At 35.1% G+C, this 15,001-nt stretch overlaps 1 protein-coding gene across 1 annotated transcript in view; it reads right to left on the bottom strand.

The window, feature by feature from the left end:
• Positions 1-1,372: 1,372 nt before the first annotated feature.
• The window catches only part of Gyg (glycogenin 1), a 72,316-nt gene continuing 58,687 nt past the window's right edge, over positions 1,373-15,001 (bottom strand). The window contains 6 exon segments of the mRNA XM_088228528.1: positions 1,373-2,691; positions 4,236-4,719; positions 6,464-6,627; positions 6,630-7,059; positions 10,112-10,283; positions 13,607-13,733. Coding sequence (XP_088084654.1) covers positions 1,634-2,691; positions 4,236-4,719; positions 6,464-6,627; positions 6,630-7,059; positions 10,112-10,283; positions 13,607-13,733 — 2,435 coding nt within the window. The 3' untranslated portion in view covers positions 1,373-1,633.

The raw sequence follows: 15,001 nt of genomic DNA on the forward strand, positions 1-15,001 counted from the left end.
ATCTAAACGAAAACCATTTTTATTGACATGCAAAATTTCTACACACATTTCTTGATTAAATTCAAGGTTTTCGGATATAAGATGATTTGCGAATTCTGAAAAATTATTATTTCTCAGACATCTTATATGTACTTTGATTCTAACTTTAAATTTACGTGAAGTTTTTCCAATATAGAAATTTGGGCAATTTAAACAATTTAATTTATAAATTCCCGAATGATTTAATTTATCATCCTTATCTTTACAATTTGTTAATATTTTACCTATGTTATTATTAGTATAAAAAGCTGGCCTAATATTGTTAGGTAAAATTTGTGCTATATTATTAGAAAATGAATTAATGTACAAAATTCTACGCCAGTTCTCATTTTTATTGGAAATATTTTGGGAACTGTAGAAGTATTTTTTCCTATAGTTTAATTTAAGTTTTTTATTCAAAATATTGTCAATTAAATTTAGTAATAGCAACGCGTGTAATTATAAGTAAGTTAAATTCCTGACGATGAGGTAGTTACTTCGAAACCGGTAAGAGTAATTAAAAAAAATTAAGTGGTTTATACAAATTTATAAACAAATAAGTGTAAAATGTCATACCACAAAGTGAAAAATGTTTTTGATAACAATAATAAAAAAGAGTTTCATTTCAGTCATTTCTTAATTTGCGATGTCAGTAAAATACAAAACGTTTATTCGGTATCAATAAATTATAGATATTCAAGGATCACATTTGTCGCAATAAATCTTTTACTCAGTTGTTTCTTTGATCAAAAAGAATTTGAATTGAGTAATTTCGCAAATCGCAAGTCCTGCTTTATAAAATAAAAATGAAGAGTTATGGTGGATAACTGATAGCTAAAAATAGATCAAATTAATTTTTTGTGCTAAAATCAATTATGTACCATGGACAAAATCAAAAGTTAACATGGCATGGATCAGGCTAGTGAGATAATCCTTTAAACAAAAACAATTCCACTCCAAATTAATCTCCAAACTCCTAATCTCCTAACTGAACTATTTACATTTTATTAACAACTGTTTTAATTGAAAATACATCAATATATTGCTCAGAGTAATAATTCGCTTCCGCTTAAAGAGAAGCCCTTTAGCATAGAAAGGGTTCAAAATTTTTGGTTTGGTTTTTAGTTTAACAACAAACTTGTAATGGACGGTTTCAGTTTGTGCTTGCAATTCTCGATCTGAGTACATATAGCCCGTTGTATTGCTGTAAACTGTAGCTAACTTAGTGGTTGATAATCATAGAATGGTTTTTGTCCGCATGGGCGACTCATAAGCCAGTGGCGTATTATTACTCTTAAGATATCTTGGTTAGTTTATGGTGTTCAAATAAATAAAGACATCTATTTTTATCAAATTGTAAATAGTTTATTATGAAATTCAATTCCTTATTTAGTACAAAATTCCTTGGACAATATAATGGCATAAATTAATTACATGGCATTGTTTGGGGATATTCGGTAAATAAAACTGATTAAAAATAGAGTAAAAAATATCAATAAAATTAATCATTTCTTTAGACTAGAGGACATTCATGAAGGTTTGTGTATGATTATGGATGAACAAGCGATAATTTTACAAAATGGCGTATAAATAAAATGATTCAGTGGTTAAATGTTTAATTCTTCTCTTTAGGTTTAACGACTTTCTTCCGAGGAGGTGGAACGGGTACATCCACTTCGCTATCTCCCTCACTCTTAACCTTTGGTGTCGCCGGAACTTTTTTTACAGCTTTTTTGACCTTCGGTTTCGCTGCAGATTCTTCTACCGGAGTAGATGGTTCCTCTTTCTTTTCTTCAGGTTTCGCAGCTGTCTCTACTTTAGCTGCTTTTAAATCTAATTTTGGAGCAGGTTCAGGGTCAATTTTTTTAACTGCTGGTTTTTTTTCTTCTTTAGATTTTTGACTAACTGCCTCTGATTTTTCAACACTATCAGTTTTAGTAACTTTAGGTTTTGAGGTCTTCGAATATGGTTTATGGGTTTCTAAATCATCAGGAAGAACTATTTCAGCTACAGTTTTAGGAGAATCATCTTTAGTTTTAATGGAACATACCAATTTGTGTTGCTCCGGCTCAGCCTCGGGAGTCTTGGGCTCTTTAGTCTTAACATCTGCCGGAATTTTCGGTTCAGAAAATACTGGTTTTGTAGATTCTTCAGGTGTTTTGGGTTCCTTAGATGATTTTTTGGTGGGTTTGCTCGCTCCATCGACTGATTTTTTCTTTACAAGCTTTACTGCAGGTTTAGGGTCTTTGATATCGGTCTCGGGTCGCGAGGATTGGGGCGGTGACTGATCCGACAAAGGCTGCGAGGGAAGAATTCCAATCTGAGCAAGGGACACAGGGCCGGGGAGCGGCGGGGTGTCGGGGATGGCTGTGTCCACCGACAGGTCATGCACATTCTGCAGGAGGGCTGGCATGATTGAAGGAGACGCGGTGGGGGTGGCAGATGTGACAGTGGGGGATAATAAGGCTTCCTCGCTGGCTATGATACTTTGCGCTATGGTGGCGGCATCTTCGTGCTCACTCTCGGGTGTTAGTACTTGGTCGACTGGGAAGGCCGGCTTCAGATGACAAACGAGCTTCTCCATAGGCTTGGGAGGGGCGCAGACCGGCAGAGGGGAGGCGCCCGCAGCCTCAGCCTCGGCTTGCTTGTTATCTTTCTTCTCTTCTGTCGTAGCTATACAAGACACGGGTGCATTGTCATTATTGGTTTCCATACATAAAGTTTCTTGATAAGGCGTTTAGTAGTTGTTGTTAAGTATTCACAACATGGAACAAGAAGTGTTAGAGCCTGGAACAGAGTTAATGGAAAGAAAGCTAAAGTGTTAAATAGTACAAGCCGGAACAAGTCTAGTTAGGCTACTGTAGAACTGGCAGGGAAAGAAGATAACGCTTATTGTGTACAGCAAGCTGAAGGTTTGAAGCCAACACCACTACCAAAGTAGAAATTCTCCAAAAATACATTTCTATGAAAAGTAAAATATTGCCTCAGAGGCGATGCAAGGTCTTGAGATCACTGGACCGCTTTTCCGCAAGTAACAAGATTGTTGTCTCGTATTATGTGTTCAATTAATTATCAATAAATAAATTTTTAGTGAAATCTAAATTTGCGTAAAAATCCAGTGATCGAGTAAGTCAATGCTACATTCAAATTAGGTCAAAAATATTTTTTTATTCCAAATGATTTCAAGCTATTTATTCGAAATACTACACATGCTAAAAGGAATGTCACTAATGACACTCTTAATATTGTAATAATGGTTTATTAATAAACAAAAAAATTACATGGAACATGCAAAAGGGTTCTTTTATTTACTTTGGAAAAATCTAGTTACTTTATAAGGAATTAATTATTATATGAAGAAAATGTGATGATGTTTCAAAGTTGCATTAGAAGAGTGAAATCTTTTTTTCAGAGCGGGTGAAGCCATTATCACCAAGAAAATAACTGTATTTTTGCTTGCTTGCTCTTTAAAGTGCCGATGAAGAAAATTTTTTTTTGTAGATTTTTAAAATGCAATATGTATAACATTAATAAGCTCTAAGTGCATAAAACTGTTTCTAAACTGCTTATAAAGTTGTGTTTCAGATAAATTTACATTATATTATCTAACTGAAGTATGTCTTGTATTAAAATGAGTTTCCCTAATCAGTATGTAGCATTAGAAGCGAGATTTGGATAGAATGACAGAAGGGATCATGCACCGGTCACCTAAAGAGCGGGGGCGGGCTTTACCTGAAACTATCAAAGCTGCGTCTCTCTGGCCGCTTCCTCGGGCGCTGAATGGGATAATCAAATCCAATATTTATTAACATCAAAAGAGGTCTGCATTTAAGTTACGAGAAAAGTTAAGGTAGCTATTCTAGTCACTTAGCGATCACTCAATCCGGACAAAAGTTCATCACAAAACACTTCATGCTAATGTAGAACTGAAAAGTGTTAACAATACACATTCACACCTCAAAGGCAAACCGGCGTAATCAAACGCACATTAGGAGTTTACAATTTTTGTGTGTAATAAATGTACAATATGGTATTACTTGTTTCTATTTTATTCCCAATCCTGATTGGAAAAGTTTGCCAAAAGTAAATTAATCGAGATTTTGCCTTTTAAGGATGAAATTATGTTTACAATTAATAGATCTTTCACAATTTTCGTATTATTTCAAGCTCACAAACTCATTGCCACACAAGACGCGGGAGAAAATTTGCGTACTAACCTTGGGGCTCCTTCCCCACATGGGCTGTGCTAACCGAGGACGTGGAGGAGACTGAAGAGGTCTCCAAGCTCGAGGGAGGAGCCACTAGGGAAACTTCAGAGTTTTTAGAAACTTGTTCCCAGGAATCGGTAGACACATTGCTAGCAGCTTTTGACGGTACAATAGGTGCAGCTTGTGCTGGTACCGATTTGGGTTCTCCTACAGGCACTGGAGCTTCGACCTTGGCTTGTACCACTACTGGTGCTGTGGCAGGTTTAGGAGCTTCCACGAGCGCGGGGAGAGGCACTACCTCGGGAGTAGTTTCTTGCGCTGGTGGTCCCGATAGTGTCTGGGAGATCTTGGCCCAAATGTTGTCAAAGGCATCGGCTCCCATATAGTCGATGTTGCCGGCTTCCCACCCTTGGCGTCGTAGGTGTTCCTCTACTGCCGGACATTGCTCGGAGGAACCGAGAGTCAGCTGAGATAGAGCACCGGCTACACCCGCCTATAAATACAAGAATCACCAAGCACGGTTGTTATCCTCCAATATTGATTGATTTCACGATTACAACAAAATAATCGATTCAATGACAACGTGTGAAAACTCATAGTAAGTTAAGTGCATCCAGGCCTTGGGTATTTACAGAAAATAAACTAATTTAATCACGGGCCACACAAACGAAGATGTTTGGATTTATTAAAAATACAAAATCTCAAGATGGTGATAGCAAAAATTGAGTTTTAAACTTTCAACAGTGTAAAAAAAAATGTATCTAAAAATACAATACAGCATTATCTAAAGGTGTGAAATAAAATACAAACTATGAATTTTCATTGCTAAACAGTGCACAACATGCACTTTGAAAAACAATAAGAAAGACTTATACAAAGATTTTTAAAAGAAATTAGTAAAAGTAAATAGAGTTTCATATCTGTACATTATTCAAACATCACACTGCTATAAAAAGTATTTTATTTAATTAAAACAAAAGGGGAAAAAAGCTTTTGTTAATTTCAAAGCAAAAAATGTACATATTTACAAAGCCATAAAACTGTGTACTGAGGCAATAGTTATATTAAAAAAACCTCGATCACACACCGATGATACTACTCTACGTGTAGAACAATCAAGAAAAGGTACTTCAATTCATCATTTAAAATATCCTTTTTATTCCAATATATTGGTGATCCTTTAGTAATGTTTCGGGGTACCTCATTATTTCTTCTAGTTTCAGTTTCGACGAGGTTTAGGCTGGCGGTAGTTTTAAATGAAGTGTATTAGGCATCATATTTTGTACATCACATATCGCGGGGTTACTACACCTAGGTAACTTTAAAATCAGCATTGGGAATTACCCACTAAAAATACATTTTTTTATACTCCTCCGTGAATGCCACAAATAGACAAGTGGTGCATTCAAATCATGATAATATTGTGATTCGAATGCACAGTTGTGACAAGTTTGTTTATTTATAGCCTTCATTGAGAAGTGTTTCAAGTGGGTAACTCAAAAATGCTGATTTTGAAGTTACCTAGTCGTAGTAATTACCCCACAATATGGATGTAATGAATCACTACTTGCTTATTTGTAGCATTCATGGAGGAGGATACTAATATCTTTTAAGTGGGTAACTAAAAAATGCTGATTTTGAGGTTACCTAGTTGTAGTAATTACCGCACGATATATATATTATTTTTAATAATATGTATCCAAGGTGATGTTAACATTTAAGTGATAAAAAGAGTTAAAAGAGGTGTTAACAATGATTTTTTTTAAAACAACATCAAAGATAAGCAACAAGCAAATACCTACTTAGACTAGGAAAACAACTATTAAGCACTCTACAGGGTTTGGTAAATGAGGAAGTTTGGATTGGAGTTCCACACAATTTTGAAAATAAAATACACAAATAATTTCCATAATCCTACCCCTCCCCCCACTCCGACACTTGATATTGCTTATCCTTTTGCTTTCCAAATGACAGAGCGCAGCAACGATGTATGATCGAGGTGTTTTGTTATGCAAAGTGGAGGCCATAGGGGAAAATATTTCCCAGTATAGATTTAATCAAGCGACCCAAATGTATCCGAGATTTTACGCAATCGATTGCGGGTAACCTAACGCCTCTTTCTTCTGCTCCGAATTTTAAAAAAAAGTATTTATGATTTAGGGTTTCTTGTGTCGCAGAAGGCATGAGGCAGATCGGATGCAAATGGGTGAATTGACCGAGTAGTGAGTGCAGCGCACCTGATGGTCCTGTGGCGGTGTTGGGGGAGGGGAGGGGGCGGCGGGGGGCGGTGCGTCGTGCGAGCAGCGTGTACGGCTGCCGTGGCGGACGGTGGTGTGCAGCAAGTAGAAGTTGTCGTATGGGTGGCGCGGCCGCACTTCTTCTACGGCCGGTTTCTTCTCTTCTTCTTGGCACGGGTGCCAATTTTCATCCTCCTCGAGAGAATACGTCTCGACGTACTCTTCAGTTCCGCACTGCGAGCCTCCCGGGCCACAGATCGAGGTGTCGTCCTGCGACACCGTGTCAGGTTCGTTTCCGATTTCGATCTCGGGTGTGTAACATTCGTACCAAGCTTTTGGCGTGTACTTTTGCTGGATGTATTCCTGAGTGAAGTTTTCTTCTCGGCTCTCCGCGGTGTGACCGCCGTCTGCGATTGGGGAGGCAGGGGCTGGCGTGTAGTGATCCCAGGGGTCCACGAAGGGCGCGACGGGGCTTCGCGAGGGGGGGGCGTGGGGGGACGCACGGCCTCGTGCCACGGGAACTGCGGGGTGGAGGTCGGGGAGGGGGGCGGGGGAATGTAGAGGCCGGGGCTGTCTGCGTAGTGTGGTCTCCAACCCTACCACCGACGTAACCAAAATGCGCATGCACAAAATACAAGTGTATTAACAATAGGATTAGGCAACATAACAATGAACATTATAATTCTTTACCACATTGACATACATTTTGGAGTGTGTAAGTCTGTATTTGTAATGCCACAGTAGTTGTAAGGTATATTCTGTGGATTTTGTTACTTGTTACCGCACCACCTTCCCACAAAGCAGTTTTAGTAAAAATGTATTTTTATTAAATATGTATATACACTATTTTGACTATGTGTTTTAAAATGTAAGTTGTAATTATGTATATTATTAAAGAATATTTACATTTATGTCAATGTGTTAAAAAGATCAATGTTACGAGTGCAATCTACAAAAGATGTGCATATTAAATAAATGCACACCGTCATGCGGAGAGAGGGGTTGTCATGAAAAAAGAAACATTTACATCTAAATACTTTCACACAAAAACAAATCCAAGTTCTAGATAATTTTTACATGGGAGGTTTTATTAACAAAATGTAATTTACATGTAAATCATATTTTGAAGATGTATTTTAGGTACTGCCAAAAGTTGATTTATAGAGCAAGAACTTAAATCACAATAATCTTCTAATTTTGCGGGAATTACTGTAAAAGTTATAGAGACATCCATACACTGATAAGTTGATAAGACAGTTACATAATTTAAAACAAAAAGTGTTTTTGTGATTTACACAAATAAATTTGGTAGCCATTTCTAATATGTCGTAAATAACCATGTTCAAATATGGGTTTCAAGTTATGTGAACCATAACACTATTACAGGACTGACACATCTCAAATTAAATTATTCCAGGGCTACTTTAAAACACGCAATGAGGAAGTTCAGTGGTTTTTAAAATTCAATTTATTTGTTAATCGTCTATCAAACTAAGCCAAAAAAATATTTTATCTTTATGTATCATATTATCATCGCTACGATTTGTAAAGTTTTGTATTTTTTTAAATACTCCACGCGTAATGTCACTAGTTCTCTTTGGTGAGTTATTCTGATTGGTGGGTTGGTTTCCTGGAAACCAGAAATCGATCACAATACTCTATTATTGATTGATTTAGAAAAACTTGCGACGTCATTTAAAGGAGTTCATTTTCATACATTGTAGAGAAACTTGGCTTAACTTTTAAATGCTTTAATTTTTACCACGTGTTAAGAAAACATTTTTTTTATACAATTTTCCGTAGCACTGTACTTCCTCATTTCACTACATAAAGCATACCACTAAGTATTAAAAGTACACATTTTTAAAATCGGGTTGAGGCCCCGTGGCTAGTGTCTCTGACTCATAGGTCCATGCTTCAAATCCCGCTCTACCCCAACTTGATTCCCAATTTCTAATAGTGAGTTATTTACAACTTGTTGAAAATGGCCCTTAAAATTAAATATTTGGGTAAATGATAACAATGGAAAATATTTCTTTTTTTTTTTTAATGTATATATTTCCTTAAGTGAAATTTATTTTGGATCTTTTATAAATACCCAAAAAAAATTCATATTCCAGGAATTTTGACTGTCGTGTAAGTTTAAAATTTTCAATGTAATCCATAATTAATTATACAATTTTACTTTTAATTAACTGGATTTGGGATAAACCACCATCTTTAGGATGAAAGGTCCTGAAAACAGTTGAAATTTAAGGGTGTAAACTTGGTAATTCACCTATAGTCAGCGCCTGATTTAACGAGATATAGCGCCCTGTCACTTATAGAAGAGGGACGGAAATATAAACTTTTCTTAATTAATACAAACTGAATTATTCTTTCTTTCATTGTAAGCAAGTGCTTGGTTTTTCGTAACAATTGAACCTGTGGTAGGTCTGTTTTTCCCAAAAAAATAAAATTAGCAGTGAGATATTTTTTTTAATGATTAAAACTACATCCACTTTTAGAAAGTACCACAAAAATACAAGTAGTTTGTTACGAGAAAAAAGCTCAAATTTTGAAGAAAAAAAGGGCCAATTACCTGGATCACACAAGTATATTACAGACTTACCATGTTAACACAATCACATTCTGGTCCACAAAATAAAACTGTTCCTTGGTAAGACGGCTGCATGTAAAGTTTAAAGTCTACTCTTTAAGGATCTGACGCACAAATGCTACTGAACACCTTACTAGGAACAATGGTAACTTGACACTCGTCATACAAACTAGTGAAGGAAACCACTTGTCGGATGCATTTCATGAACCAAATGAAGCCATGATAATGTCACGGTCAGATATTGATTTCAAATAAAGATAAATCATTATTTTATTTTTAATCATTGTTTCATATGACTTTTTATGTGAAATACATAAATATTAATAAAAATATATGGTTCAGCTTCGTACAACTTACGATTTTATGTTTTAAGGGGAATTTGTTAACAGGTTCACTGCCAACTCCGCCAATTGGCAGAGATGGAGTTGGGCAGCAGTTTTAATTCCATATGCTAGGTCCGCGTAATGGCGGAATTATCATTTTTTCATAAAAATAAATTCATATTATTATGCCTTTTGATTTTATGCGTTTGATTTTTATCAAGGTTGAAATATTTTAGGCTGGCAGTGAGCGTGTTGATGGATTTCAAAGGATATTTGTCCACTGATATATTTTTACAACTTCATATGTACAGCTCCAGTGGTTTCTAGGGCCATAATCATATCCATTTTCGTATTATGGTTGGCTTCGCGACACGATTTTGACGGCTATGGCCGGCATAACCAGGAATGTGTTAAAAATGTAATCAGTGAATTTGATACTGGCTGATACCATTCCAAAACTGAGTATAAGCCATTGAACAAGAAAGAAGAAGAATGCAAGTACTATTTTATTTGTAAAAAAATGTACAAATATAACTTTACGATTGTGCTTCTTTTTAAACACTAATTGTGTGTTTAAAAAGAAGCGCATGTCAGAAGTGACATTTTAAACTATATACAAATGATTTTGGAATGCCCTAGAACACGAGAATGCATAAGCACCGCATTTATCGGACTTAATTTTTAGTTGATTTAGAGAAAATTCAGGTAGTTTGTTGGAGTTCTTACCATGGCTACGTCTAGCACGGGATGCACTTCTTGTACGAAGATGTCCCACCAGTGCTGTAGAGGAGCCTGGAGATGTCCAGACTCCTGGACAGAGAGAGAGCCCCAGTTGAAGTTCTGTAGCCACGGTTTCAGGCTTCCGATGAAGTGGACAATCTTCATGTTGCTGCCGTATCTGAGAATTTTTTATATTTTTATGACCTTCAGAATTAATATTTATAACCATTGATGAATTTATTCTATAAATAGTTGGTCCTTCAAAAATTACATTAAGATTCATATTTATAAAATTTATTACATGAGTAATTCTCTCAGAGCAATAATGCTCTAACTGCTTATGGAGCTGCCCATACGGACAAAAACCATTCTAGGATTATAAATCACAAAGTTAGCTACATTTGCAGCAAAACAATGGTCTGTAGGTACTCAGGTTGAGAATTGCAAGCATAGCGACGAAACCATCTGTTAAATCAAAAACCAAACCAAAAATTTGCAGCACTTTTGTTCTCTGCAATACAGCAAATGGCATCTCTATAATGCGAGTCGCGCATTATTACTCTGAGGTAATTCTAATATTTATACTATATTGGTACATTGGAACTCCTACATTCATCATTAATCTGTTCCTGGGGGTCCAACAAATATAGAAACAATTTTCCTCATAAGAAGTAACCGAAATTAAATTAGTCTGTTTCTGTCAAAAATGGTACAAATTTTTTGAAAATGTTTAAAGTTCAAACAGATATACATAGTGGTAGAAATAAGAAAAGGAGTAAGATTCAACAAGAGTTACTATCAGTCAATAGTAATTCTAATTCTGACCATGGCGTTGCAGACCCAGCACTGGCAGACATCAACGGAAGAACTTTCCAAGTCATCCACGAAGCGATCATAGCGCTTGAAGTAAGTGCAAAGAAACTGGGACTCAATATTAATAATGACAAAATGAAATTGATGATTGCCTCTCACACCCTAGGCATAATCCTCTACACGCGGAAAACTACAATTTTGAGGTGATCAATTCATTTACATGCCTAAGTTCCACAGTCACCGGTGACAATTAGGAGGAGAATATGGCTGCAAACCGTCGCTGCAAAAACAATTACAGTCCGAACTAATATGAAAAAATACTAAGATAATACTATGCAAAACACTGATCAAATCAATCCTGATATATGCCTCTGAAACCTGGGAGTACTATTATTACTATATTAAGAGAACCATTTCAGTGTTCGAAAGAAAGATCCTTAAAGTTGTCTATGGTCCTGTGAGAGAAAACAACCAATGGCGTCGTTGCTACAATAGGGAGCTATATGAAATCTACGGAGCGCCCGATGTGACCAGCTCCATCAAAATGGGGCGCTTGGGCTGGCCATATAATTAGAATTGACAACAAAAACCTCATAAAACGCCCAACTCTCTCCATTCCACAAGGATGATGAAGACCAGGAAGACCCAAAGTGCGATGGATGGACTCCATCAGTGTGGATACCACAATGTTAAAAGTGAGGAACTGGAGAGGAAGGGCAGACTGACAAGAGTAGAGGAGACTTCTGGATACAGCCAAGGCCCTTCCCAGGCTGGTTAGCTTATGCTTTCTAAATGATGATTCTTGATGATTTATAAAATGTATTCTATAGTGGGGCATTTATTAAAATTATTCAATAATAATAGGGTATTTTCACGTTTTTTTTTTATTTTGCAAAAAAATAGAAAAAAAAAATACGATTGTAACTGTACAGTTTTTATTTTTTTATGTCCACGCGTTAATTTTTCAGAGCGGTTTAAAAACGTATACTTTGAATTGGCGCCAAAACGAACATTCGAATGCCGTATGGGCTTGTGACGTCACGCGTTACGAATTTGACTGACCGTTCAAACAAATTCATACGAATTTGTATAACATACGTGTTGTTTTTGTTGTAATCGGTTGTTTTACACTGTTTTAACTAATTAACGCGCATAAAATGTCTTTAGTTATAAGATGCAAGTACTGTTTAGTTCCGATGTCGCAAACACTACGGTGAAGATGCAAAATAAAGCTTTTTTGGCCATTCCTAGTACCTAATGAAAAAATGCAGAAAAAATGGTTGAACGTTATGAAACGAGATGTTAAAAAAACAAACCACTATTCTTTTTTCCGTAGGTCTTGTTCGGTACAAAATACTATATTTTATGATGTAGACTGTAGACTATAAACATTTACTAACAGTAGGTACTGAAATTAGCACTTATAAAGCTTGACAGGTACTACAATACTTAAATAGTTTATTCTTTGAACGTTATTGTTTATATTTGTATTATATTTCTGTACTTATGTTACTTAGTTTAATTTGTAGAACCGTTGGTTTTCTATATGAATAAAAAATAAAATTACTAAAAAATTGCTGTATGAAAACCTACCTTATTTATTTGTGAAATTTATTGCATTTACAAAATGGCAACTGACCTTGAGATGCTGGACAGTCTTCACACTTGCAGGAATCTATTATTTCCTAGACTTCATCGCAAATCAACGTCACCGAGTACGATTTGGTTCTAACTTTATGTTCTGCTGGGGTGACTCGACCTTTTACCATTCAAATATCACCCGTCCATTTTACTTGAATGTAACCTATGGCATTGTCTCCGTAATTTACCCTAGCTGATATATTAATAAGTAAATCACATTTAATAAAAAAAGGCATTAACACGCACTCGAGCAACAGAGATGTTTACAAGAAATGGTATTTTATGGATTATGTTGTGTCAAAGTCACGTTACTTCCCTTTTGCATTAAATGTATGCGAAACAATATATTTATAGTACATGCAAATAATACAACTATTTAAATGAATACATTCTGGAAGCAAACATTATATATTTGCTTACCTTACGGCCTTTACATTTCTATACTCAGAACTTAAAAAGTTTGTATTGGATGAGAAAAAAATACCCATCATGATTATATCTATTTTGGGCAAGTTATCGGATTTTCCTTGTAAAAAAACCAATTTCAGTCATAATGCTTTTGGCCAGTTACGGGCCGTTTTATTTCTATCAAACTTTAAATAGGAAATTATAAATGAAAACATTCGTTTCAGATTTTGATAGTAATATGGTTCCAATCGTAAAATTAAATTTGTTTCATAGTTTAAATTAATCTAAACTATGCTACACATTTGAATATAAGGTAAAATAATACCAAGAATTTTTTAAGGGTCACAGAGTCACAATGATACTTCAGCTTGTGGTGTAGTGGTTACCATGTTAGGTTCATGAATGAAATTCTGCCATTGATTTGTTTCTAAGATTAAGACTAAAAATACATTTTACTTTTTGAGCTAAAAAAACAAAAGAAATTAAGTAGGTATCTATTGCTTTTTAAACTTCTTTCTCACTTTAGCTAAGTTAACTTTAAAATATCGGCTGGATATTTTATTAAACGCTTTGTTGATCGGTAACATTGTGCTATATAACACAATGCATGAAAATTATTTTGGAAATAGCAATACTTACTGTTTAAGTGCCGGTAGATATGAGTAGAACGACGTGGAACAGACATTGTAAAGGAAGGGAAGGTGTTTACTGATGTCTCCGGTGGACCAGCTGGAGAAGAACTGATTAAGAAGACCCTGGTCTCCACCTGAATACAAATTATTTATGAATAATTTAATAAAATAAAGAAAAAACAAGAAATTCAACATAATTTGACATTGTTTAACAGTTCAAATAAAAGTATTTGAGAGTTCAAATAATAATCTTTACACATGTAAGAATTTCCATCAAGGGCCTGTATTACAATGGAAAGTTAACATTTATCTTTAATTTTATCTACAAAGTAAAATTCAGTTTTCAGAATGAAAAATAGAATATGATGTATACAATTTTCTTTATTGAACATGTTCAATTACAGGTTACTGACAAAGATATCTTAAATTTTCATACAAATATACACATTTTCATACATAAATATCGATTTTAATTTATATTGTATCGATACGTACTGATGAAGGTAGCGTTTATAATCGCGGCCCTGAAGATAATAACATTCATATCCTAACAAAAACTACATTTTACCCTTCCAGACCTGAATAAATTCTTATGGATACAAAAAATATTTTTTATTCTGTAGGTTCATAAAAAAAAATAGCATATTTTATGACCTCCCTTTCGGGTGCAGTGTCCAAACACGGTGTGGTAAACACATTATGAGTGTTTTTTACTTCACACCCAATTACGGATTATATTTCGGATTGTTTCCCCCCAATTACGAATACATATTTAGAGACAAGAAATTGACCAAGGACACGTCAGGCACTGTATATTACCTTTTTCGATCAGGGCTTGAAGCCAGGGTAAGGCTACAAACACCACCAAAGAAGTTTATGGTGAAATCTGTATGGCCTTTAAAATTTGATGATGACGTATTAAAATCCCTGGTTGAGTCAGATCCTGGATAAACCATTGAGGAATTATTGCAGAGACTCAAATTCCCATGGTCTACTGTTTAGTTACATTTTGAACACATCCGCAATTTCTTTCTCCCCAATTACTTAAATAATTATTGGAAAACTTTTAGTATTTTTTTATTTTAAAATTTATTTATTAACCCTTACGGATTATTACATTCATTTTACAAAAATGATTCGTAATTTTTTATTCAGAATCTGTTGTTGATAATAATATTTTTTACATCTTTTGAGAAGTTTGTCGGAGTCTTTCGTTTAGTTTTGTCTGGTAGTTTATTGTTTAATTTCAGTCTCTGATTTATTAGCCTCGACTGTCCTTGTCTAGTTTTAGAAGGTTGTATATGATATTTTTCTGATTTTAATCTAATTTTCTGAATCTGATCTAATTTGAATCTGGAATATTTTAATATTCACTTAAATGAACACTAGGTCCCAAACTAAT

Source organism: Micrasema longulum, unplaced genomic scaffold (assembly GCF_059751315.1).
Source record: "Micrasema longulum isolate JH-2025_06_02 unplaced genomic scaffold, ASM5975131v1 h1tg000590l, whole genome shotgun sequence".
Taxonomy (NCBI): Eukaryota; Metazoa; Arthropoda; class Insecta; order Trichoptera; family Brachycentridae; genus Micrasema; species Micrasema longulum.